Raw genomic sequence first — 25,733 nt, forward strand, 5'->3', positions numbered from 1 at the left:
CATGACCTCGTTAAATTTTGAACTTTAAAAAGAAAGCAAGTTGCATTTCCAAATTCAAGCAAGATGTTATCTCCAGCCTAGGACCAAGAGATTTTTATACATAGTTTTCTGCCTTATTAATTTAACAAGATCTTAACAGATGTCCCTTCCTACTGCTGGCCACCTCAAGCAGGGACTTGACTTTATTAGACTGACACCTCCTCTGAGACAGAGATTTTTACAGTAGGATATTTTATAAGGATGTCATCAAATCCCACCGTACAACTGTCTAGTAAACAGACATACAATACCAAAACCCTTATAACTTTAGATGAATAATTCAAACAGGTCTGAGGTACTAAAAAGGGCAAGCTTCAGGTAGTTGCTCAAGAGATAACAAAAGACATAATTCTGCTTGTAGAAAATCCTGACTCAGCTGGGACCGCAGCTGTTGTCTCCCAACACCCGTGCCATGTCTATTAGACTTTCCTTCCTATAATGCAAGATTTCACTTTGCACCTGTAATTGGTAACTCATTTGCTTGTAGCCAATACGCACCTGAACTACCATGCTCAGGCTTCTGAAGGCGTGGCAGCTCTTTTAATCACTGTTACATGACTTCCATGATAAACTCCAAGTTATGAGTTAGCAGTTCAGAGATTAGGCTGTCCTTCTTCCACTATTCAAAAAGGCCACTATAGGACTGAGGCTGGTGAAAAGAAGTGGGTTACACCTATGGTTATGGATTTATTTTTCTCTGTCTGTGAAGAGAATTTCCCATTTCCAAACAAGAATATGTCACCTTTTTACAGTTCTCTATAATAATTCTTATATAACTGTACAGAGTAGGAGCAGCCACATAATACCTCCCACGAAAGGTGAGCAGCTATCAGCTACATCTCACTAACCAGCAGCCCCACACTCCTGAACAGAATGTGGGACTGCGAGAGCAAAACTGTCAGGATGCTGAGCACACCTCCACATGAGCATGGTCACTGATGGTTCAAGAGGCAGCACCACAGCAGCAGAAGTGTCTTACTTGAGAAACTATGGTAGATATTTCAGCTAGCTGCTCACATCCTGATGTACCAATATAAAATGAAATGGGTAGTGGTAAAATGTGAATGGCGACAGCTCGAAAGCTTGTATGTCTTCTCATCTGCTGACTGTTTCCTAGTACTGGTAATTTCTGGTAGAAAAGCAAGGTAGAGAGTGAGGGTTCCAGGAGGAAATATTCCACTTTGGAATATTTGAAGTTGCATTTTATTTTCAACACATGACTATGCATAAACACAAACCAAACCTGACTATTAGGTTTGAAATTATTCCACCAATGTAATAACAGAAGAAAGGAGAGCAGGACCTTTTTCTCTTCTTTTGAAGAAAGTTATCATGTACAAGGAAGTAGCTAACAGCCTACCATAGGTCAAGTCTCGCACTTAGAAGACAGAATTTCATTTTTCCGCTATGGACATTTGCCAGTTTATTTTAGCATGTTTAGCTGTCAAACTCAGATTAAGACTTAAAGGTAGATTAAATGTTGAATAATTTTTAGTAAAGGTAGTGTCTTCAGTAGAATTAAATGTATCAGTCATAAGACTAGCCTAGGACATGAATTGCACAGCTACATGTAAGATAAAAAAGTAATACTAACTAATCTACTATATAAGTATAAAAATACATCTATATATATAGAAATAAATTCAGCATGAAAAATAAAATGGATACTTCTTCATGATTCATCCTAGTATATACTTTTTTTCTGATGTAAGAAAAACATCAAAATGGAGGAAACTAATGCTGCAAGTATATATAAAGACATCCTGCATAGAATGCTCTTTTGCCAGAATAGTCTTGTAATTCTTAGAGAAAGTGGAGAAATAGAACAGGAAGTATTTACTATTCTGTTTGTGTAGTCATTTTCAGTGAGAAAAACAGTTGTTGGAGGAGGGAGGTTCAGTTTTGGGGTTTTTTTTAACAAGTCTGGGTATGAATTGGGAATAAATTACTCAACATAACTGTGTAGCCAAAACTTAAAGGGACAGTCTTCCACTAGAGGTGGTATTTGACTATTTAATAGCCCTGATAGGATAATTGAGTAGTTCAGCCACACAGAGGAGAGCTCAAATAAAAACTTTGCTTGTTGATTTAGTCTTATAGTTATCAGATTCAAAACTTGTCAGAATTGCAACTTCAAAAGAGCAAAAATCAATAATTCCTGAAGCAGGCTCAACATTACCTCTGAAGTAAACTAGCACTGTCTTTTTGCTTTGAGTTACCACATATTTGTTAAGGCACTGAACTAACAAGATTGCTCCCTCTTCTGATAAAAGCTAAGGAATGTGCCCTTTAACTGCTCTAATCCGATGGGAAATTTTTGGGGAAAATTATACCCATTGTCCCATCAGTCCTGAGTCTGCATAACAACTTGTATCAGGCCAAGCATGCTTGCACTTCTATTGCAGATGCTGTGTCTCTTAACAGTTTCTGGTTTGATTTTTCCCCATCCTTTCTAACTCACTGACATTCTCAGGAAGTAAATCAGACTGATTTTTGGTCAACTGTTATGTGAGTGATCCTGAAGGGAACATGTAAATGGTGAGGAGGAGGTGACAGTTACTTAACTTTTACTTCTGTGAGTCACTGACTTAGTTGTGGCTGTGTACTGTGTTGGTACACTCCATTTCATCTCAACTACTGAACACAAAAAATTTGTCTGGCCTGCCACACTGATAAGTTTGGAAATGTCACAGTCTGTAGCAATTGTTGTTTATAGAGTATTGGTGCTGTGAAACAGCATCTGCTTCCACCTCTGAGCACTGCCATTTTAGAAAGGAAATACACATTTTCTATCTTACTATCACCTAACTTTCATAATTCTTACAATGCTCACTTAGTTCTTACTTATGAAGGACTTTCAGATGTGTGGAAGAAAAACATGCTGGAAATGCAACATTCAATTACTCATTAGAAACAGAAATAGGAGATTCATGAATACAAATCATGTAATAGTTTCTGTGATCGTCTGAGATCATCATGAACCAACATTCAGCAGTCACCAAAAAAAATGGACTAGTAAAAGGTGTTTGCCCAAAGAACTTCCAGTACTTTTTTTTTTTTTTTTCCTAGAAAGCATTTGATACTAAGCAGCGCTCTACTTTGACTGGTATGAAATAAACCTGGTTATTAATTTTCAATACTGATGGCAAAAAAATTAACTGAGCATGTCATTTATTCATTAATCATTTCAGAATTAAATAACCAAATACAGGTCTTAGATTGCTTTTTGAAAGGATGTAAAAATAAATGAAAGTCTATTCTAGCAATATTATAAGGAAGTGGATGTTGAATCAAGAATAGTGACAAGCCCAGTAAATCAGAATGATTCTTATATCGCAGGTCTGTATTGTTAATTTAACAGGATTGATAAAATTACATTCTGTCCTTTAAAAAATAAATAGACAAAGCATAAAAATCTGTCAGTTCAAAGGAAGAAAACCTTAATTACTAACACTTGCAAAAAGAAATATTTTAGTTTCATCTTTAGTAGCTTTGAAATGTGGACATAAAATGTTGACACATATTTCCAGTGATAAAAGGTGATTTCAGATTCACTGTAACCTCACTGAAAAACCTTACCACTAAGATGCAATTACCTCCAGAATTGCAGCAGACATCCCCTCTGAAATGGAGCTGTTCACCACAGCAAAGCACCTTTTCATAGCAGCATGAAGATCATCTTGTGGCACCTCCTGTAATAAATGTACTCCAGGCGCCCTAGAAATAAAATGCACACAAACAGGACACCTCCTAAGAACCTGTTCTAACAATTCTTCCTAAAACTTAGGGCAAAGACGGAAGGTGGTCAGAGCAATTCAGGCATGGTTCTGATGCTAACAATCGCTTGCCCAGGGGCAAGCCACTTGACCATGTTTTCGGTATCTTTCTGTATGGTTATAAACTCAATACAGTATACATTGCTATCTGCCACTTCATTGTCTGTTCTGGAGTTTTATAGCTGATCACTTAACACCACGCTCTGTTAACCACAATCGGTCTCGTAAATGAAGGAGCTGAGTTCAATAGGTAGGAGAGCAATTTTCCCTTAAAGAACTTGTGTAATAGAGGGGGTATGCATGCAGATATTTATGACAAACACTCAGTTTAAATGCTTAGGGAAATGGAGCAAGATCATCAGAATGGTCAACTGCAGGAGATACTGACTTTTCAGATGCTGGCTTTTGGGGATGAAATGTGGTTCTGAAAGACCTACTCTGCTTCCTCTTTTATTATAAGCACTCTTGTCTTCTGAATGGTTATATTTCTACTGTCCTCACCTTCCTCAGATTAATCAAGGTCAATTGAATCAAGGGTGAAGGGTAGAATAGGCTAATTAGGTGTTCAGTCTCAGATGAAGTGAATGAGAGCTTTAAGACTGGTGATCATTTTTGAAAAGCCAGCATCTCCTTTGCTTGATGAGCCTGTTTCTGCCTTTTTAACCTCAACATGAGATCACTAAGCCAGATGGAAACACAAGTGCATTTGACATTAAGACCAGCTCCCTGTCAACTGGACTTTGTTAAATAATACTGCTTTTCTGATTGTGCAGTAACATCCAGCTTCTGCAGAGATAAATAACTGTATCAACTGGAGTATAAATGCCTGATTCAGGAGCTATGTTTCCCATGAATAACCTGACAGGAAACAAAAAACATTCTCAAAAAATGGAATTGGAAAACATCCAAAAAGAATAATAAATATAAATTACACCTAATTCTAAACCAGATGTAACACAAAACATGAAGAGATCTACTGGTTATTCTAAAATTTAAAATGTGTAGAATACCTTGTCTGAGAACGTTACATTCCAAATTATTAGACCACATTTGTTAGAGTTGTGCATTTATGTTCATTTGTAGATCCAAAGAGCATTTATGCACATGATCTAAAAAGCTACTCAGCCAACTGCTTTCATTTGGCTGAAGCAGATAAAAGGCTTCTTACCTTTTAACTTTTTCCTTAACTTCGCTCGTAAAAAATGGATCAACCTAGAAAGGAATATACACGCAGGTATATGGCGTTACTTTAGCATATGTTTGAAACATCCAGAAAATAAAAATAAATTTCAGCATATTTTTAACTAAAATATTTAAATGTATGAATGTGCTGAGCTTTAAAATCATACCACAGATCTGTAACTTGGTAGTTACATTTGACTTTTCAGCCAAACGCTCTTGTGAGTGATTGACACTTGGAATATCCAGGTGGGGGGGTGGGGGGGGTGAGTGCCCAGTATAGCAGAGTGTGAATTTACTGCACTCTAAATCCTTAAGTGACTACTCTAATGCAGCGTAGCTTTGGGCTACTGTCAGAAGGGGAGGTTCCATTTCTTCTGCCCTGACATCCCTCTGGCTGCAGGTTCTAATTAGAGCTAGATCTATTTAACATGAATAACTGTTTTCAGATGACTCTGCTAAGGCTAACGTGATTCAAATGACCAATTTGACAACTCACCGTCTAAGTGAGGAACAGTGCACTGATGTGCCAAGCAATTGTCTGTCCCTTTATGTACGGAGTAACCAACGTGAGGAAGGAAAGGAACTTTTCAGGCTTTAGTTAACACAGGAAGCAATCCGCACATAAACTGAGACAGTCAAACATTTGTTTGAAAACTAATAAACACAAAATCCTAAAATATAGTCTAACATGAAAGCGTGCTAGTGTTATTAAAAAGTTGTCTAAGCTGGGCAATTAACTCCAGCAGGTTTATTCACAAAGTGTAACTATGTCTGCTAATTTCATTTAACATGATTAAAAGAAATAAACAGAACTTTGAAATCCTTAACTAGACATGAAGAACAGAACTAGATTTTTTTATTAAGGCTGACTGACTATATTAGCTTAATTTATGATAGCTTGTGCAGCATGCAGCAGTTCTAAGTACTGGGAACAACATGACTTATTTTTTTAACACATTAATATTTTGGGGTGTTTTTTTTTTTTTTTTCCCCACATTATAAGTTAGAGAACACTCAAAAAGCATTTTAGAAACCTCTTGGAAAAAAGTCAGAATTTATTTTATAACTATGGTTGTGTACTTTGAACACAAGATTAATTATTTCATAAAAACAGAGCTTCATGAATTAAAAGATTCAAGTGAATCCCTCCTGCACTAAGGAATGAATTCCTACTGAATGCAAGAAATAAAAGGCATAACTGCATAACTGCTTAAGAAAGTATTTTTAGTAACAGCAGTGGGGAAAATCAAGTGTCCTTTCCTGAAGCACTGCCTGATCCTGGCGACAGAGCATGACACAGATCCATACACTAAACCAATATGTATTGTCACAGGTTCCTTGGATATTTCATACTGAACTTCACAATTGCTATTTCTATATAAATACCTTTTCAGCTTTTTCCCTAAAGTACTATTTTGATGCTGAGTTCCTCTCATGAGGAACTATACTCTTTCCATTAAAATCAATGGAGTACTTGCAAGTGATTTAATGAGCAGTGGGATATGGTCTTTTGCTCTTCTACTTTTAGAAGGATGAGAAAAACTACAGCCTGTGACTCATAAAATTTGTAAGATATTAATTTCTATCCCATCTACTTCTGTGAAAGCCAAGAAGTTGCCATCTGCCATATAAACAGAACAATCCTTCAAGCTGTATTCATCTATTGGTAGATATTCCAAGAAACCTGGCCTGAATATGAGAATTCAGTTAAAATATTACTTTCAGGATGGGTGTAGTGATGACTTAGAGAAGTGATCCCCTTGAGCTACATTTAGAAACTTGAGGGGGCACAGTTATCTAACCACAGGCTCAATATAACAGAAATTAGATACAACATAAGCTGTTCAGTAAGTTGGAAATGCACTTAAAAGATATGAATGCTTCCAAAGCCAACTGACTATGGCAGGATGCTTAGGAACTTAGCACTGTCTCAGAAAAAGCTACTGAAAAGTATCTTTCTTCTACCCAAAATGTCTCCGTGATCCAGTTCTTCCACAGATAGAGTGTTTGTTGCCACATTTTTTTACCTACCAACGTAGCAGGTAAATGTGATCATCAGTTACCTATCATCTTTTGTTAAAAAATCATCCATCCAGAGGAAAATCCTTCAGAGCGCTGCACATTTAATCAATTTAGCAGAGATCAGAGGACGGCAGCTTGTGTTATATGAATAGTTTCTATCAGAACAGATCAGATAAGATGACACATGGAAAAGAGAGCGGGCACAGAGCAAGAAACCACACCTACCAGGACCAGATATGCTGTTCAGGAAGTTCTACTCTGCTGACAGACAAAGAAACATCTGAGACATGTTTGACAGTGCAGAAAGTCAAAGACCAAACACTGCACAATGATGAAGGTGCCTGTTAAGCACAGGGCCTACTATGATCAAAATCTAGAAAATCTTCTATAAACACACTATATTAAATTGCTGTCACATAAAAATTAACTCAGACAGAAGCAACGGTGCAGAAACATCTTCATTACAGTGCTGGGGCTACCGTGGGCCTCTAGCCTTTGCAGGGAAAACCAGATCTTTGGACATTTACATTTCTGTCAGAGTATCATCCAGAGTACTAAAGAGTGAAACGCTGTTTCTGCAAGCATATTCAATACGGATAGGAAGAATTTGCTCAATTGCTCAGGTTTGTGAGGTTTCGACAAAAAACGGGTTAGAAGAGTTGTCAGCTTAATGGTAGCAGTAGCTCTCACCTTTTAAAAAATATCTTAGTGAGTAGGACACTTATTCAGGATGTCACTGGCAGAATTTCATATTCCTCAGCAGGCTGAAGAATTTGAAATTGTATCTTTGTCTCTTATCTGATTTTCCTCATTGCTGTGCTCTAGGATATTCTGGAGCAGATTATTAGACTTCCTCTAGTTGCTTAGTTTAGTTGTGTCAACAGCTGTTTCATTTTAGAACTAGCCCAGAAAACATACCGTAGGTAACAGCCAGCCATTATAAAGAGATGGGCTACATGACCCAATACGTCCCTCCATCTGTGGAGGCAGATATTCAGCTAAAACAGTCTCAATAGGCATGGAAAGAAGTCGGACAGATGAAAAAATACCGATCAGTGAAAAACAGTGCAATTACAAACACAGCAATATTCTGTACTGTCTACAAGAACAGTTAAGAATTATGCAGAAAGTCCAAAGTGGGCTTCAAGAGGTTACCCAACAGCTGGTCACAAGTTTTGTGGCCTTAACTTTTTTAAAAGTTTCATAAGCTTCTGTTCTTGGAATATAGAGCTGCTGCAAATCACCTATTGTTTCAAATTTCATTACAGGAATGAAAAACTGGAAGATGAAATAAATGCTAAAAATTTTACAATATACAGGATCCAATCCTGCCACATTACTTACATTGTACCATCTGAGACAACCATGCATAGAAAATGCAGGGAAAATGTTGTAATCTTATGGAAGCAAAGCAGAAACCAGTGGGTGGGCCTTTTGTTCTTTATATTCCTAATTAATATAATCTTCATGTGCTTTTTTTAAACATTCACAATAAACATGACTTGCTTCACAGGTAGTGGCACTGATTTTTCTTAAGATTTTGCGGTTTGATAAGTAACACGAATAAGGAAAGTAGAGCTGAATACCAATAGAACTGAGATTTATTTTCATCCTTTAGCAATATTTTAGTACTATGCGAGAAATATGTTTTAAAGAGGTTCAGTCCTTGATCCCGCCTATGCATTGCCACAGGATTATTTCTGGTAGCTTACTGTAAAGACGTTAGCTTATGAAAAAGTGAAGCAAATTTAAAAAGACTACTGAAATGTTTAAAATCCTCACTGGAGGCAGCAAGTGCATCTTTTGATTCAAAAGCACAGCTTCATTTCACCTACTCTAGATTTGCCTTCCACACCAGTTCACTTCCAAATCATTTTGTGTATTAGTGTGGAAAAAAATGCAGATGAAATAAAAATGTAAAAACAAGTTTAAAAAATAAAATCCTATGTCTCAAAATTTAGAAAGAACAAAACTGAATGAGAAAATAGGAAAATAGTTCTTATTTGCCCATTCTGGTTTTATTTATTTTCTTATAAAACAGACTGCCTGCAAGTTTTCAGGCTCATGTGAAGATGAATCAGAGATGAGACTTAGAGAGGGACACGAACACATTACCCAAATGAAACACTGAAGCTTTTAGTACCCTTTTAGCATCAGCAAGAGTTTGTTTCATGTGACACAGCTGCCTACTCATACCTTTTCCACTAGTTAGATTAAGGCTACAGGCTGCCTTTTCAAGCCTTCTGCTGCTATGGAAATATTTACAGCACAACCAATTTCTTTCTTCAAAGTCCTGTAATTAGTTTTGTTAGCTTAGCATAAAGTATGTTCCCTTGACATAGGCAACATACTAGAAGCAGAAGCAGCAGGACAGTGTCCCTGCAGCTCCAGCTGGGCTGTGGGAAGCTGTGGGAATGAACCTAATTTTGCAGAGCGTTAGGAGAAGTGCTTTGGTGGCTCAGAGGCATCTTTTCCCCTCTCCCTCACCAATTTACAGTGCAGTCACTACTGTTGAGGATCTGGCCCACAGTGAATACTGCGCTAGCAAATATTTAGGTAGAGTATTGGTTAGACTGAGATTTGGGAAATATTCATCTTTCTCTCATGGTTCTGAAAGTAATCATGCATTTTGTAGTTCTGCACTTTTTCAGCACTATACTTAACAGAAATCATAAAAACATTTACACATTCATGGATGGTTCCTTTCTAAAGGCTTCAGTTTCTGCAGGTGAAATCAAACAGATGTCAAAGTGGAAATAACTGGAAACAATGGTGGATACTCAAAGATCAAGTTTTAAGAGACCATTAGAAAAGAAAGGACTGGCAGAAAATTTACGCAACCCTTTTAAGCATTGAGAACAGACTCAGACTTGGCTCAAGTGGTGCATGCTTCCCTCTTCAGAGACATTCAGTCTTCTTCCCTTCTCAAATATCATGCTACTTGATTTAAAAATTATGGGGTGGAGTTGGGAGGGTTCAATAGTTTTTATTGTTTATCTTCATGCTTCCTAAGCCCACATTCTCAAACCTTTCTCCACAACTAGAAGAAGATTGTTTCATAATAATGACTGTGATAGTTTTGATTTTAAACACTTCCAGGAGCTGATGCTTCATGAAAAGCAAACCACTGCTGAGAAACTCATGACAACATTTTGAGACAGCAACCCAACTGTACATTTTATCTAAAGAGAGTTAGCGATCACAGAAGAGCTGCCATTTAGCTGATTGACCCTCTTGTGAAAAGACAAAATCACAAGTTGTAACTTCCAAATTTGTTAAACGGGATCTTTACGACTTAGGGACAAAACACGAAATCTCACATTAATATTGGCCAGCACTTTTACTAAAATACATATAATTCATTTGGAAGGAATGCTACCAACTCTAAGCTTAATCTGAGATGTGGACATATAAGAATAAGTCAGTTTCTGATTTTATTTATTTTATTTAACCCCACCTTCACTCTCAGATATCTGTATGAGGCTTTAGTGCACTCAGATTCTAAATGTGTAACAGACTTCACCAATTCTATTTGTCAGCTCAAGCTCTGTCCTTGCTGTCTTGTGCGAGACAGAAACCTAACACCATTTTGCACCTGCTGACAACTGTTAATTGTGCACAAATGAGACTACCAGAAATGGCATCAAAACCTAAATGGAATGGAACAAAGATGCAATACTCCATGTGAACAAAAGATGTAAGAACAGGGATAATGAGCATCTGATATCACCTTCACAGTATTAAAAACCCTCATTAACAATACCTGCTAAAAAAATTATTCTAGATGGCAACAGTTGCCTTTCAAAATATTTGATAGGTTCATTTATTAATTATTCATATTGAAATAGGCATTTCTAATATTTTATTTGCAAGAGTTCACATTTTTAGTACTTTCTGATTCTCTAAGAAATTTTGTACTATCCCATAGGTATAAAAATAGAAGCTAATATTAGAATTCAAATACTTTGATACTTTTTATCTTCAAAAGTTGTTTCTGTAGTCAAATGAAACACTAAATGTTTTGTTCTAAGAGACCGTCATAGATTAATAGCATTATAAACTCATGTGCTTGAGCTGGACATAAAATTATAGTAATCTAGTTGCAAATGCTCTTTATAAAACTAGCCCAAGTCTTCTAAACAAAAAAAATCAGTATATGTAAAACAAATCTACAGCTGCTGTAAACTATTTTAATGCTATTGATAACAGTTTGCATTAATACAAGCCTAACTGAACAGAGTTGGGCTACCTTAGTGCTTATCCTCTTAGACAAGCCCGCTTAGCTGCTTTCCCTTTTGCAGTGCAAAAGCAGAGCACACGCTGAGTGAGGAGGCCTTTAGCTGATAGCAGAACTCTGAACTTTGGAAGTCCAAGCACTAGAATCGCTTCCACTTCCACGGTTTAGACCTGTTGTGAACAGCCTTTACAACTGCTAGGTTTGTACCTTCTTATCTCTGTAACAGTTAGAAGTCCTCTGACTCGGGTTCAGTTTGGAAAGAATTATTCCGATATTCAGATGCAAGTAAATGGAAGCGTTTAGGAATAAATATACAAATGAAATAAAAATTACAGCAGCAACTTACTGCAGGTCCAATTATACCCAGATGGACACTGGGATCCTTTCTGTGCCAATCTAAAACAGGAGAGGAATATCTTTATTAATCAATTTTATTAATTTTTAATGTAATTTAATTCTTTCTCTGAAATCAATGTAAATAGCTGCATGAATAAAGAAGAATAGGCAAATATTGTATTACTACTTAAAAGACTGAATGTGCACCAGATTTCATGCTCTGCCTTCACATTACTCATCAGAATTCAAATGATTAGCATAACTGAAAGTTAGTATTTAACATTGCTGCTTCATGCAATCTCTTACGATTCAAGGGTAATTTAACTAAGCTCAGATATTAATTTTGAATTATCTCAAGAGAACAACGCTCTATATAATGCAGTGACTCTGGCCAATAAGACAAAATAATTTGAATTTTTCCTATGTAGAGGAATATGTGGAAGCAACTGCAACCATTACAATTAATACTCAGTTATATGCACAAGAGAAATCTGCTGCTCTTTCAATACCAGAATAGAACAAAACTAGTTACTTGACTTTAATAAACTACTTTTGTTACTAAGCGTCACAAGGTGGTAGAGGCTTATAAAAGTAAGCTGAATAGTGGAGGCTAAATTTCCAACTTGGAGTACCTGAACATTTTACAGAGACAAACGGAACTCGGCAAAACATTCACGTACTTGACTATGAGAAATCTTCAGCCTAGTTTACAGTGTTGAGCCATAACGATGGGTGGTAAAATTTGCTTGTAACTTCAGTGATATTAATTAACACACATGCAAATCAGTGTAACAGCCACGGGACAGTAAGATTAAAAAGTTATTTTGAAGTAGGTGAACTCTTCTTTTGTCTTCCATTAATATTGTATGTAACAGCAAAATAGTTTTCCCAGCAAGTAAAATCATCAAATATTGCTTTGATTTTAATGCTCTGTTATTCCCAGCAGGCAGGAAAAGAGGCAGCACAGAAATAATGTGTTGAACAGATCAATGGTTACATGAGCATTTCTTTTTAAAATGTAAATATATTATGAAGTTTTCTGCAATGAATAAAACAGCTTATGTCAAACTTCGAAACATTCAAAGAAATGCATCTGAATCCAGGGACAAAACAAGTATTCAAATAACAGTACCTACCTGAAAATACATCTACTAAATACAGAGGGTCTTTGACTCTTCGAAGTCCGCATATCAAAAGAAACATATGTAAACCGCCTGTATCTGTAGAAATCTCTGTAACAAATAATGTAAAAATTGTCTGAATGCAGATAAAAAGATGAACACTCCAAATTGATTCATGAATGAGCACATAAAGTGGTAAAAACAATAATGGGGTGGATTCTGAAAAATTCCCATTATTGTTCCCTCTGTTTCTTGTTCTCACATCAATCCTCAAATCAACTCAGTGGAGAATTTAATCATGTATATCATATCATATCATATCATAGGGCACAGGAGTTTATTTCCAGGGGCAGTGAATGTGCAGGACTTGGAGAAATGGTCAGTAGCTGGTATTCTTGAACACCAGAACCTAGCTTTGACTGACAAGGCAGCTATACAAATCAGCGTGTTTCTCAATTTTTCTACCCATAAGAAGAAAAAAAAGTCATATCCATATAACAACTCAACACCTGTTTCAAGGATATTGTGAGGTTTAGTTAAACAAAGGTTGTAGGGATTTGATCTCTTGATCTGACACTTTTTGTTATAAAAGGTCAAGTAAATGTCCCATAGTTATCTATCCCTAATATGCCAGCACTGCTACAGAATAATTAACTAGAAGTTAAATTATAGCAAAGCATTTATTTTAACCTTATTGTTAAGAAACACAGATGAAAAATAACTTGGGAATAAATCTCAACATGGGAGTTTTTAACATTGAAAATCTTTCTTGCAAATACACAGCAACAATCCATAAAATTAATTTTGTAGGCTATATTAGGAAAAGAAGATCTGATGGATGATAATGCAGTTGCCATTGGCTCTATGACAGCACAATTAATTCAGAACGTACTTCTGGAGAAGGGTCACTATGTGATGAACTTTGGCAAAATGTGTTTATGATAAAACAACATAATTCAAAATTACTGAATGAACATGCATACAACAACATAATTTAATAAACACTAGAGAGGTTGAAATGTTCATGTCTGATTTACTGAACGAATCAGTTTGCTGTCCTTCAGTTCACCTATTTATTGAGCTCATGGCAAGGACGGATGACACGTATTATCTAACACTAGGCAGTTCAACAAGGAGCATCAAACTGCTGCTGTTCAGCAGCAGGCTGTTTGTGGGACACTAATGCATGGGTCCCATGCCAGGGTTATGCCACATAGCTACCGGGAGGGCTATGCTGCACGGTCAGAATGTCTGTGGGATTTATGATCAACAGAGGAAGACAGTAGGACAGTTGTGGTGGCATGGTGATCTGCTGCTGCTGAACACTGCAGAGCTCCCCCCTCTGAGGCCTCCTGCTCCTTCCTTTCCCTTCCACTCTCCACCAGTTGCAGGAACAATTCAGCTGTTTATACAATATCACTGAATTGCTGCAATTTGCATCTTAAGATCACTCAAACTTGGTACCAGCTTACATTTCCTTGTGATGTTGTATACCTTAACTGCAGGGTCTGCCCCAGGCTGGAAGAAATATGTCCAGAATATCATAGAATCACAGAATGGTTTGGGTTGGAAAGGACCTTAAAGAGCATTTAGCAACCAATAGATCAGGTTGCCCAAAGCCCCATCCAACCTGGCCTTGAACACTTCCAGGGATGGGGCATCCACAACTTCTCTGGGCAACCTGTGCCAGTGCCTCACCACCCTCATCATAAAAATCTGCGGATCTTCATTGCCAACTGTATCCTGGGGTGCATCAAACACGGCACTGCTAGCCAGTCTAGGGAAGTGGTTGTCCCACTCTACACTGTGCTGGTATGGCCTCAGTGCAGTTTTGGGTGCTGCAGTACAAAAAGGACATAAAACTATTGGAGAGTGTCCAAAGGAGGACAACAAAGATGGTGAAGGGTCTAGAGGGGAAGACGTATGAGGAGAGGCTGAAGTCCCTTGGTTTGTTCAGCCTAGAGAAGAGGAGACTGAGGGGAGACCTCATCACGGCCTACGACTTCCTCACGATGGGGAGCAAAGGGACAGGCGCTGATCTCCTCCCTCTGGTGACCAGTGACAGAACGCGAGGGAACGGAATGAAGCTATGACAGGGGAGTTTTAGGTTGGATATCAGGAAAAGGCTCTTCACGGAGAGGGTGGTCGGGCACTGGAACAGGCTCCCGAGGGAAGTGGTCACAGCACCGAGCTTGACTGAGTTCAAGAAGCGTCTGGATAACGCTCTCAGTCATATGCTCTGATTTGGCTGGTCCTGTGTGGAGCCAGGAGTTGGACTCGATGATCCTTATGGGTCTCTTCCAACTCAGGACATCCTATGATTCATTATCCCCCCTTCCTTCTGTGTGTGCCAGTGGGGGAGTTTTTGGCTGTGTGGCCATGGTTCCACTACAGACTACGCTTGGAACCAGCTATCTAACTCCTTCTCAGCCTCCCTGACGTTGCGTTGCCTTCTCACTGCCTCCTGCCGCTCAGCCACTGCTGCATGAGGTCCTCCTCCACCTGGGCACACCTTTTGCAGGCAGGTCTGCCGCTTGTCCCTGCCCTGGGAGAAAGGTCCAGGCACGTCCTGCAGCCTGAGGTCTGCGCTGCAGCCTCTGCCTTCAGCAGCTCCATCTGGGTGGAGGCATCGGCCACTGCTGGGGTAGGTGGTGCAGACCCCCCAGCCATAGCTGCAGCCTTTGCTCTCGGACGAGCGCCCACCATTCTGCCATTCTGCCCTTCCCTCATGTCAAGGAACTGGATTAACATAAGCTCTGCATCAAACCTCTATTTTGTGGGACGGGGAGAATCAAGAGAGTGGCGATTCACGACATACTCAAGTGCAATTGCTTTTAAAATTAAAATCCAGCTCAGGGACTTTTAAATACTCCTTGTCACAGGGTTCATTATTGAGTCTGTTTCATTTAACTTAAACAGCTTGAGTTGTTGAGAGTGGCTGCAGCAGACATGGTAAGTAATATTTTACTGGTTATTGGACCAAGAAATAATTTGTAATTTATAATACACAAACACTTGGATTGAAAAAGCCATTCTTCTGGTGCAATGGGCCATTAATACTATTTGTTTTTAAGACATGCAGCTGTGATTTCAATTCATGACAAACTCACACAAAACAAATTACTGGAAAGTGTCAGCAAAAAATCAGATTGCATTTTAACTATCCATATGGCACAAATATTCATTTTAAATTATGAACTCCCACCTATCGTTGTTCAGCTCTGGCTATTTCAGAATAAACTTAAAGTTAGCACTGAAAGCTCAGTCAGACAGTAGTGAGAAATCAAGCCTTCCTGTTCTCACATACAGACTACAGACTTATTGCACTCTTGATGTGACAGTACACTAATCAACATTTACTATGCTTGAAAAAAACGCTTCTTTTTCTCTCTTAACATCTTTTTTGTTTCTATCTTATAGCTTTCAGTCTTTTCATTTTATCAGATGAGGGTTTAAAGTGCTCTGACAATGAGAAGCCCTAATAGCCTGATTCTGTACGGTCCTGACTGCCGTTCTGCTCCCTGTACAAAAACTTGAACCCGAAAGACAGACAGGAAACTGGCCCTGCAGACAGTAATTGTAGTTTTTAATCTGGATTTTGCCTTTCAGTTCCCATGGCATTTAAAGGTACTTCTCCCAAGAATCTCATCAATAAGAGTCTAATTATTTCACTAGTGAAATTACCTAAAATAATATTTATTAATGAAAATAGCCAACTTATTTGACCTTTATTATTTTGAAAAGACATTCACAAGCTTGAACTCTTACTGCAGACTATCCCCTTCATGCAACTTTACAAAGCCCTACTTGTCTATCACGAAATTTTATGCACTTTTCTCTGAAGTAGCAGATATTTGGTACACTGGACTACAGACTGGATCCTACGTGGCATTTTTAAAAACTGTCATGCAAGGGCTAGTCAAAAAAGCATTTGCCTCTGCCATTCAATTTTGTGAAGTCAGAGTCAGTTGTAGTTTTATTTTATTGTATGCTGTAGATCTTAGTCATCACCTAATTCATTTTTACAGGCAGACTTTCCCCACTCAATCCACTTAGAAGCATATAAAGACATTCCTGAGAAGATTGCATTACCAGCACATCACTGCCACTGTTTACTGCTGAGAGTTTACTCATTCTCTGTCTACTTCAGATCAAACTTCAGCAGCACTTGTGTGTCTCGTTAGCTTTCTGCTTATTCACTGAAAATGGTTAAGTTCACGCAGCAAGATGATGCCTGCATCAGTTTTTGCCCACCTGTTGCTTTCTCAAGCCTTGCTAGAATCCCTGCTGAGAAAAAAAAAAAAAAAAAAAAGGTAGCCGTCTGTAAAAGAAAGCAATCATTTTAGTATGTTTTGTCCTCACAAGAACGCTGGAAAGGGGAACATATTAAGAGAATAACTGCAATAGCTGCCCTTACCAGCTGTAGCCATCAGCTGGGTGAAAACTGCTATTTGAAAGAAGACATTTTTTTCCATTTTCCTTCAGCTTAAACAAGACTTTCAGTATGTGAATTTTTGCTATCATTCTGCCTTCCCCAGATAGGCTCCTTAATCTGTAATGATACTACCGCCTTACGTGATTCAGTTCTGAAATGGAAATACATCGGTATGGCACAATCAACTGATTTGCTCTTTTGATACGTTCACTGTGTCACTATCTTGTTTGAATGACACGCAAACACCCAAATAACAAAAAAATGCTTGTGTCTGTTTCTCCCCATTTCTATTAGTGCTACAAAAGCAAAGATTTGAAACAGCACACTGTGCTTCATTATCTCTTAGCTCATGCATCCACCCTTCTGTTTGCTTCGCAAAGAAAATACAAAATGGAAAGATTTGTACATAATCACTGGCAATAAAAAAAAAAGACTGCATGGTACATGTTTTCCAGCCATCCTTTAAAATCACTACACACTAAATGCAAGTCAAACCTTGCCACTGTAATCAAAGTCTCCTCCAGCGTCAAAAATAATTGTTTAATGTCAGTAAGAGATGCTCCTTTAAACACGCGTTGTCAGGATTTGTCTATGGCTGTAGTCTGATTTGTTACATTGGCTTTATCTATAAAAACCAGCTGCACATTGGCCACAGCTAGTCTTGAGCCTGCTTAGCAGGTCACCTGTTTAGCAAGATGTGAGAGGTCAAAACAAGAAGAGTGATTGACAGTATTATGAAAACTCTTTCCTCTCATCAGCTTGACGGGATGCTGTCCTGATCTGCCACGCAGGACCATGGGGATGGTAACAAATGAAGTGCAGGTGAGCTGAAATCAGCCCAACACAATGGAAGATTAAGACTGACATGGAACTCCCACAGTCATGCAACTCCTTTTTCATGATGAAGCTGAGGTGGTATTATGCCGCTCAAAATTGAAACAGCAATGTAGCACTGGCACTTAAAATTTCAGAATGGAATTGCACGATCAAAGGGGTATCTAACTGCTGTGCCAGTGTATTTGTTGATAGTATTGCAACCTGGCACAACATATACTGGCTAACAGATGAAATGTGATTAATACTCAGGATTCATGTTCTCCTGCTGGCTGTGATTCTGAGTTATAGTGTGGCCTAGAGAAAGTTTCTCAAATCTAGGCTTATCCATCTAGACTTACCCATTCATCTGCAAACAGATTTAATAATTGCTTGACGTGAAGCAATGGCATTGGGTTTAACTTTTGGTAAACTGTTTTGAGGTCTTCAGTTGCAAGACAGAATGAGAAAATGGAGTATATTAAAAGTGGAAAACATTTTCATAATGCAACACTGGAAATAAGCAGTTTTTTATTTAAGATTTCATTGGCTTCTAGTTTGTTTCTTATCTGAAACTGTATAACTGTTTGTCACATCAACTATTTTATGACACACTATGATAGTATGCACTTTGTTCTTCATAAAAATCTGTATTTAGGTGCCAGGATAGCAAAACATGAACACAGACAGCTAACACAAAAGCCTAAATCATTTCTGAAGCATTAGTAAGGACACTGTTTTTCCAAGAAAGGCAAGAATAAATAGAAGTGTTATCGCAACAGATTTTGAAAGAGCAGATTCATTTAACTCCATCCCTCTAGGTACTATCAGGAAAAAAATGTAATAATCATAGATGTACAGTAAAAATAAATATATTACTGCAAATCTTTAATCTTACTGAAAAGCTGCAGGCCTCTAAGTGGATGAGTAATATCAAGCATTAGCTTGCTGAGAGGTAAAGCAGCAGTTTAAGAACATCTTAAGTGAGCAATTTTCACACCACTTGCTCAAATAAAGACAATAAAAATATTTTTCTTATTTAAAAGTCTTTACTGTGCTTTTGTAAGGTGTTTTTGAAATCTCTAGAGAGGAGAAAAATATAAAAAGGAACAATGTGATTTTTCATTCAAAGATATTAGTTTGGACCTGAACCAACAATCTCACAAAGCCGAAGTTTTTAAAATGTGTTCATTCCTTTACAGCTCAAAATCCAATTTATAGTAGAGGTTAAGTATATTCAAGATTTTAAGATTAATTTTCCAACCCCTGATTTAAAGTTCACTGTTGTGTTCTATGGACCTTTAGAGAACAATACCAAGTCCATATTATTTGGGCTTAGTCATTAGTCTTTAGTTTTGTTCAGAAACAAGATGGTGAGGGTGAATAACCTTTCTCATTTTCCTTTCTGTTCACTTTGAACCACAGCAGGTCTTTTACTCCTCTCGAGAACTGTTCATCTATCCACCTCCTGTGCATCTGAAATTATTTACTGATCTCCTAGAAAAGGAAATCCATAGGTTTATTGCTGAGATTTCAGTCTCTGACTCTGAAGTTTCTTTAACTGAAGTCACTGATGACATAGAACTTGGACAATTATTAGCCCAATTAGGTCTTATGTCAGCAACATACTTAATTACCTGCAGATCTCAAACATTTATTAAGGTTTTATAAAGTTCAGCTTTTATTTTACAAAGCAATTGGTTCCTTAGAAAATAAGGGGAAGTGGAGGCAATAACTATATCCAAAGTGTTTATACTGCTATTCACATTCAATAGTGAATAATTGCTAGAGTTGCTGATATGTTGGTGAAGACAACAGAAGTTAAATGAACCTGTTAACTTCCAGGGGCAGGCTACTAATCCAGAGAAATTAGACTGCAAAATTCTCTGGCAATCCTTTTTCCCCATTTCTCATTATTTCTAACAGTTCAGACAACAAAAAAGCTCTATGCTTTCAGATCTGTTGGAGAACACAGTTTACTGCTGCTATCATATCATTATTTCTATGGTCAGCTATATATCTGCACAAACTTTTACTATTTAATTTTTCTTATGTAGGTCTTTTCTTCCAGCATAGCTTTAGAAAAATATAATGCCTCTGTAAAACCCTGCCTGTGTCATGACAGGTTATGTAAACTTTTCAAGCTCTGAAAATAGACGTGCTATGAAGCAGAAATTATCTGAGAGTAGAAAAATCAAACTACAAAAGTATATTGCATATTTTATTTGATAGTGCAATAAGCATCTGATCCTATGATTCTCTGTCACCTTTCAGGAAACCAGTTTTTAATCTTATCTGTTGGGTAGACAAGGTTTCTGAGTTCATTAGCATAGACTTTGTTAGTTATCTATGTCTTCTAATCACATGATGTCTAAGTGTTTATTTGGGTTTACATCTTACAAGCTTCAGCCACATTTCACTGAAATCAAAAGGAGCCTTTCAACATGGTATGATGACATCAAGCCTGCCTGTGATCTTAAACAGCTATGCTCCATCCTAGCTAAGCTGTTAGAGATCAGTCTCAGTTTTCACATTTACTTAGACTGTCTTGTCATTTTCTGTCAATCAATTTTCAGCAAAAGCCTGAACTTTCATTGTCTCTCTCAAGTCTACAGACAGGCATCTAAAATTGCTAACCAAACTGATTATGCTGTATACAGATTCCTGTATTATAAGGTCAGAGAAAAACATTGTGATCATCTGGTTTGACCTCCTGAATGACACAGGCTGTAGCACTTCCCTAAACAGTCTGAGTTACTAAATATACTGAAAAGATTGTCTTCCTAAAGTCTGTGCTGAAATCTGCACTTGGTGGAGCTTTTTGGTTTGGCTACTGTTGTTTACAGTCTTTCATCCACATAAGACAAACGCTGTGAAGCTGACTGCTAACCAGAATGCAAATTAACTTTAAAAGCTGGTGGTTTTTTTAGATAAATGTTTTAACAGCCAGCCACTGAAAATACTGCAGCTAGGAGCTAGCACACTAACACTACACAAACATCACCTCTGCAACATTCAAGTCTGCTGCTGAGACTATGAAAAAAAATACTAATTCTGTGATTTTTGTACTGAGATTGTATTGCACAACAACAATAAAACCCCTTTCCCGGCATTGCTTCAGTTTGTATTAGGTGATTGATATTTATGTTAACAACCCAAACTATCAAATGAAATGTACAAAAAGGCAGGATTTCTTAGATTTTGGTTTAGTAACATTCACATTTGGGGGCTAGGGGTGGGGGCAAATCTCCCACAGTAAAATGTACTTGATGCCTTCTGCCACTCACTTAATCTGCCATTAAATTATTTTTGAAGACATTATACTGATTTAAAGAGACTATTTATGTACTGGTGTTATATTTAACATGAGTCAAATGTTAAGGCTTTTCTATGACTGAAAAAAATCAGTACAAAGAATATTCATAAGAAGTCTGTTCTATTAAAAAAAGTCTTGAAATATTCTGAAGAACCTATTTCATTTTGAAGAATAACTTGACAATGTATGGCCTGATCACCAAGCATGTTTAACACTGATGCCTCAAATGTATTATAATTTGCATTGTAGGGCATGTGCTATTTCTTTACATTCAACCGTGGGAATCCTGAATTTGACAAATATTCCAGGATACTGCTAAAGATATGAGCAAGAGTTATCTGGAGAAGTATTTCCCACAAAAATCATTACATGCTGTTAGATACGGAATAGAACTTCATGAAAAAAGTTGGGTTTTTTTTTTTTTTTAAAAAAAAGGATCACAAATGCCATGAGGTGAACGAGATTGGACAGCTTTATCTGCATAAAAGCTAGAGATCTTTTCAAGTGCACTTCATTGTGCAAGCCTACACTATCAAAATCGTATTCTTCTGAGCAAAACTGCCTTCTATTTTTCATAGTTTTCTACTGATTGCTCCAAGTTTAGTAGAATTTTAAATCCTTTGAAACTGCAAATCCCTGGAAAAGAAATTCAGTGGGAACTCCCAATTAGTCTGTGGTAAGTGTGAAGGTACAGCAAAAAACCTGCCTCCATGTGCAATATTAAAAGAAGTGGAAATTGTAGGTTGCCACAAGAGATGGAAATAGAGACAAGACTGATAAGATAAATGAGATGAAACAGTCATTAAAAACAATGCTGAATAATCTTATGCCAGTTTTCAAGTTATTATTTAAGAGCCACAGATGTTAGAGTCACATTTTAGTTTGCTTTTCATGTACATTATGAATTATTTTGCATTTTTGCATTAGTACACATTAGGCAAAGAACTGTCTCTAATATATTAGATGAAATGCACTTTCGGGGGAGCTTCCCCCTTCTCAATCTGTTGATTGCTCTTTTAATCATAAAATGGTTGGACATGAGATCCAATCAACACTAAGGCTGTGCTAGCAAGTGACAAATCATTTCACTTCAGAAAATTATTAATCTTAGTGGTGCTGTGCTTGTGTGCCATGATTTACTGAGAACAAAATAACCTCACAATGCTCAATTTAAAATTGGACACCAGTTTTGAATAATGGCATGCATTTACTGATGTGATAAAGCAATTGACTAGTGAGGATTCATTTGTACCCGAGGGAGCAGCTGTACTATCAGAGATCAGATTGAAATATTTTTACCACAGTAAAATGCCTACAAATTCTTCTTTGGGGGAAAGGCAGCTGTAGCAATTAAAGCATTGCCAAGATCAGGTGACTCTAAATTAGGTCATCTGCCTTACATGACATTACATTGGTGAAAACAGAGACAGGGTCTAGATCAAGACCAAATAATAAACCATCAACACTTATTTCCCTTCTTCAACACTTCTTCACCTCACCTGCTCTTCTGCAAAAGACATCCACAGTTCCTATCACACCGCTGTAAAGCACAGCATGCTCAGGTATTGCTGCTTCCATCGAGCTTACCTCCTAAGGGACATTGACCCATATGTCATGACCGTATTATCTTTTGGTGCAATTCAGCCCTGGGCAGACCAGAAACCTGGAGGCAGGCTGGGTAGTTTACTAACCAGACTAATCTCATCAATATTCTGCCTGAATCTAATATTAAGACATTTTCATTTTTCATACCATTAAGTCATTTTATTATATAATCAGTTAACCTTCACATTCTAAATTTTTTCATCATTGACATCTACCAAGAATAAATATAGTGAGTACAGAAAAAAAGTGAGTTTTACCTGCATTTTGTAGAAATCTATACCAGTCAAATGTTTCACTGGGTGTAGTCTTAATTCCTGTGTTGAAAAAAAGAGAAACACAACACATTCGATTGGGCCCTGGATGGCTAAACTATGGTTCTTCAAGTCTTGCCCTAAGAAAACAGTATTTCTGTCAAGCACACCAAATTCTATACACAGCTCTTCCCATCTCAAGCTTTTATCTTCCCAACTATGTTGGGTTGTATGCACAATCCTTCCATAGTCATCAGATTGAAATTCAATTGAAAATTTTGCACAATCACACAGTGTACGAACTTCTTTAGCAACCCAGGGAATTAAGCTGAATTACATCATGCTAAATATGGCCTTTTAAAATCTACATACCAGATAATATTATCTGAGAGACCTTATTATTCCAAAACAGATACAGGTCAGCTAACCCTAACCCAAGTCCTTAACATAATGCAAAGGAAGTAAATTAAATTTATATAAAAATTAAATATTAATCTTAACTGAATATTAATTTACTTGATTTGCCTTATGTTAAAGATTATTTTACTAATGAAATTATTTTATTAATTTATTTAATCTCTTAGTTAACTATTACCTCACAGGGGACTTAAATATATACTAAATATGGGCTAAACAAACCTCACAATGAATTATTTCAAAATAACAGTTTTAAAAATAACTTTCTTTGACAGTGAAATATACAAAATAGAACGAGTTTTGGAATCTGTAGACAATTTAGATGAATAAAATCAGTAGCCACAGCTTAAGTAAATGCATCTAAAATGCTGAGTTGAGTGTTCCCTAGACTACTACTTTGGATTCAATATTAGTTGGGTGTCATTATTCTGGGAACTCAACTCAGACCATTTAAAGGAATTTAGAGTTTCAGAGAATAATCGTTCAGCATCAAAACTTCTGTATGCTTTGGAGAAAGCTCGGTATTACCTTAGGTGTTACCTTAGCTTTCAGATTCCAACTGCAAGGCATCGGGGAAAACTTTTTTTTAAAAGCATCAAATGAGCTGAAAATGTAGGCTAAGAGACTGAAATACTGCCTCAGTTAACACCAATGGCAAAAAGCTCAACTTTTTGAGCCAGGACTTCAAACCCCATACCCATCTCAGCAAAATATTTCTGGGGCAAAGAAAGTAGATATATAAACAGTTACTAAACACATGATCCAAATAAATTAAATACCTTAGTCAATATTTCAAAACTCTCACCTTGAGTTTGGACATATATTTTCTTCTTAGCATCTGGCTTTAAAGAGAAGGAGAAGAAAAGTGACTTTCATAGTTCACCATAAAAGATCTGTTCTATCTTCTAAAAAGCCCAACTAGTATAATGAAACGCACATCAGCGTGATTTTCTTTTGACTATTAAAAATAGAAACAGACTATTAAAAAGATACATTTATATAACACCAAAAGCCAACAGTCAGCAATTTAAATTACATTTACTATGAACATTTACAGTATCAATGAATCAATTTTGCAATTAACACAATTACTAAGTTTTATCTCTGTATCCTTTCTCACAATCATTAACCTGCTTATTGCATAGAAAATTACAATATTTCCATAGAATGAAAAGATTTTCAACTACAGAACCACCCTAGTTCCCAAAAAATGCTAGTCTTGAAAGAAAAATTATAGCTGGTTTTGAAACCACAGTCTACTTTTATCCATAATAGAATTTTTAAACACATCAGGCATGAAACAAACCCCATTTACCTCTAACCTCTTAAAAAATTGCTGTCAAATATACATAGACTTGTCTATACAGGAAAACTGGCCAGTAGTACTTATTGCAGAATATTCCCAAATAAAAATTGCATAAGAAATTATTTTAAGATAGCTATAGTAAAAGAGGTCATTACTACACTTCCAAAGTTACTCCTGAAGTGCTACTATGCTAGTTATTTAATTTAGGTGATCAACTAAGGCAATTCTTTTTTCAATATCTTTCTATAACTCCACCCATGAATTTGTGTAATACATTTTTTTTTCACAAAAACATCAAAATATTCTTGGGATCTTTCCACACTGAAAAAAAATCAAAACCAAAAAACCAACAACACTCCCCAGCAAACAAGCAGTTTTTTGAGCTCAAAGTATTTGTGCAAAGCTTTGTGTTCAGACAATTCCTAGTTGTTTTAAAAGCACAGGTTGCAATGCCAGTAAAGGAGTGAGCTAAGGAAGGTGTTACTCAACTGGTGTAGTCGCCAATAGATTTGCTCAAAATTACCTTGAATGTTTCAGTTTGAAATTATATTCTTTCACGCAGTTCACCTAATCCTATTGCTTAATTTAACATTGTAGCGTCCAGAAATGAACAACTTTCTTTACAGTACCAATCTTTGCATTCTTGAGACTAAATCTTGCCTCCTCTTCAATGCCAATTTCATTTCTTAGAAAGGCACCGTCCTAGCAGGCTGCGACTCTGTGAGCCGCTGACTATTTCCCTGCCATGGCTCTTTCTAGAGAGCAGATGGAAAAAGGACTGCCAGGTTGCCTCTCCAACCATTTCACTTTCGAATGGTAGGTTACACTGCTGATACACTGCTGAACTCTTCAAGCTAAATATTGCTATGCAGACTCG

General features: G+C 37.1%; 1 protein-coding gene across 3 annotated transcripts in view; it reads right to left on the reverse strand.

The window, feature by feature from the left end:
- The window catches only part of GLT1D1 (glycosyltransferase 1 domain containing 1), a 64,971-nt gene that overhangs the window by 13,957 nt on the left and 25,281 nt on the right, over window positions 1–25,733 (reverse strand). For all 3 annotated transcript variants that reach the window (XM_054844329.1, XM_054844330.1, XM_054844331.1), the window contains exons 5-10: window positions 24,356–24,392; window positions 23,140–23,196; window positions 12,729–12,824; window positions 11,603–11,652; window positions 4,984–5,027; window positions 3,636–3,756 (exon numbers count right to left, since the gene is read on the reverse strand). In XM_054844329.1, the coding sequence (XP_054700304.1) occupies window positions 3,636–3,756; window positions 4,984–5,027; window positions 11,603–11,652; window positions 12,729–12,824; window positions 23,140–23,196; window positions 24,356–24,392 (405 nt within the window). The remainder of the gene's footprint in view (window positions 1–3,635; window positions 3,757–4,983; window positions 5,028–11,602; window positions 11,653–12,728; window positions 12,825–23,139; window positions 23,197–24,355; window positions 24,393–25,733) is intronic.

Source organism: Grus americana, chromosome 16, assembly GCF_028858705.1.
Source record: "Grus americana isolate bGruAme1 chromosome 16, bGruAme1.mat, whole genome shotgun sequence".
NCBI classification, from domain to species: Eukaryota; Metazoa; Chordata; class Aves; order Gruiformes; family Gruidae; genus Grus; species Grus americana.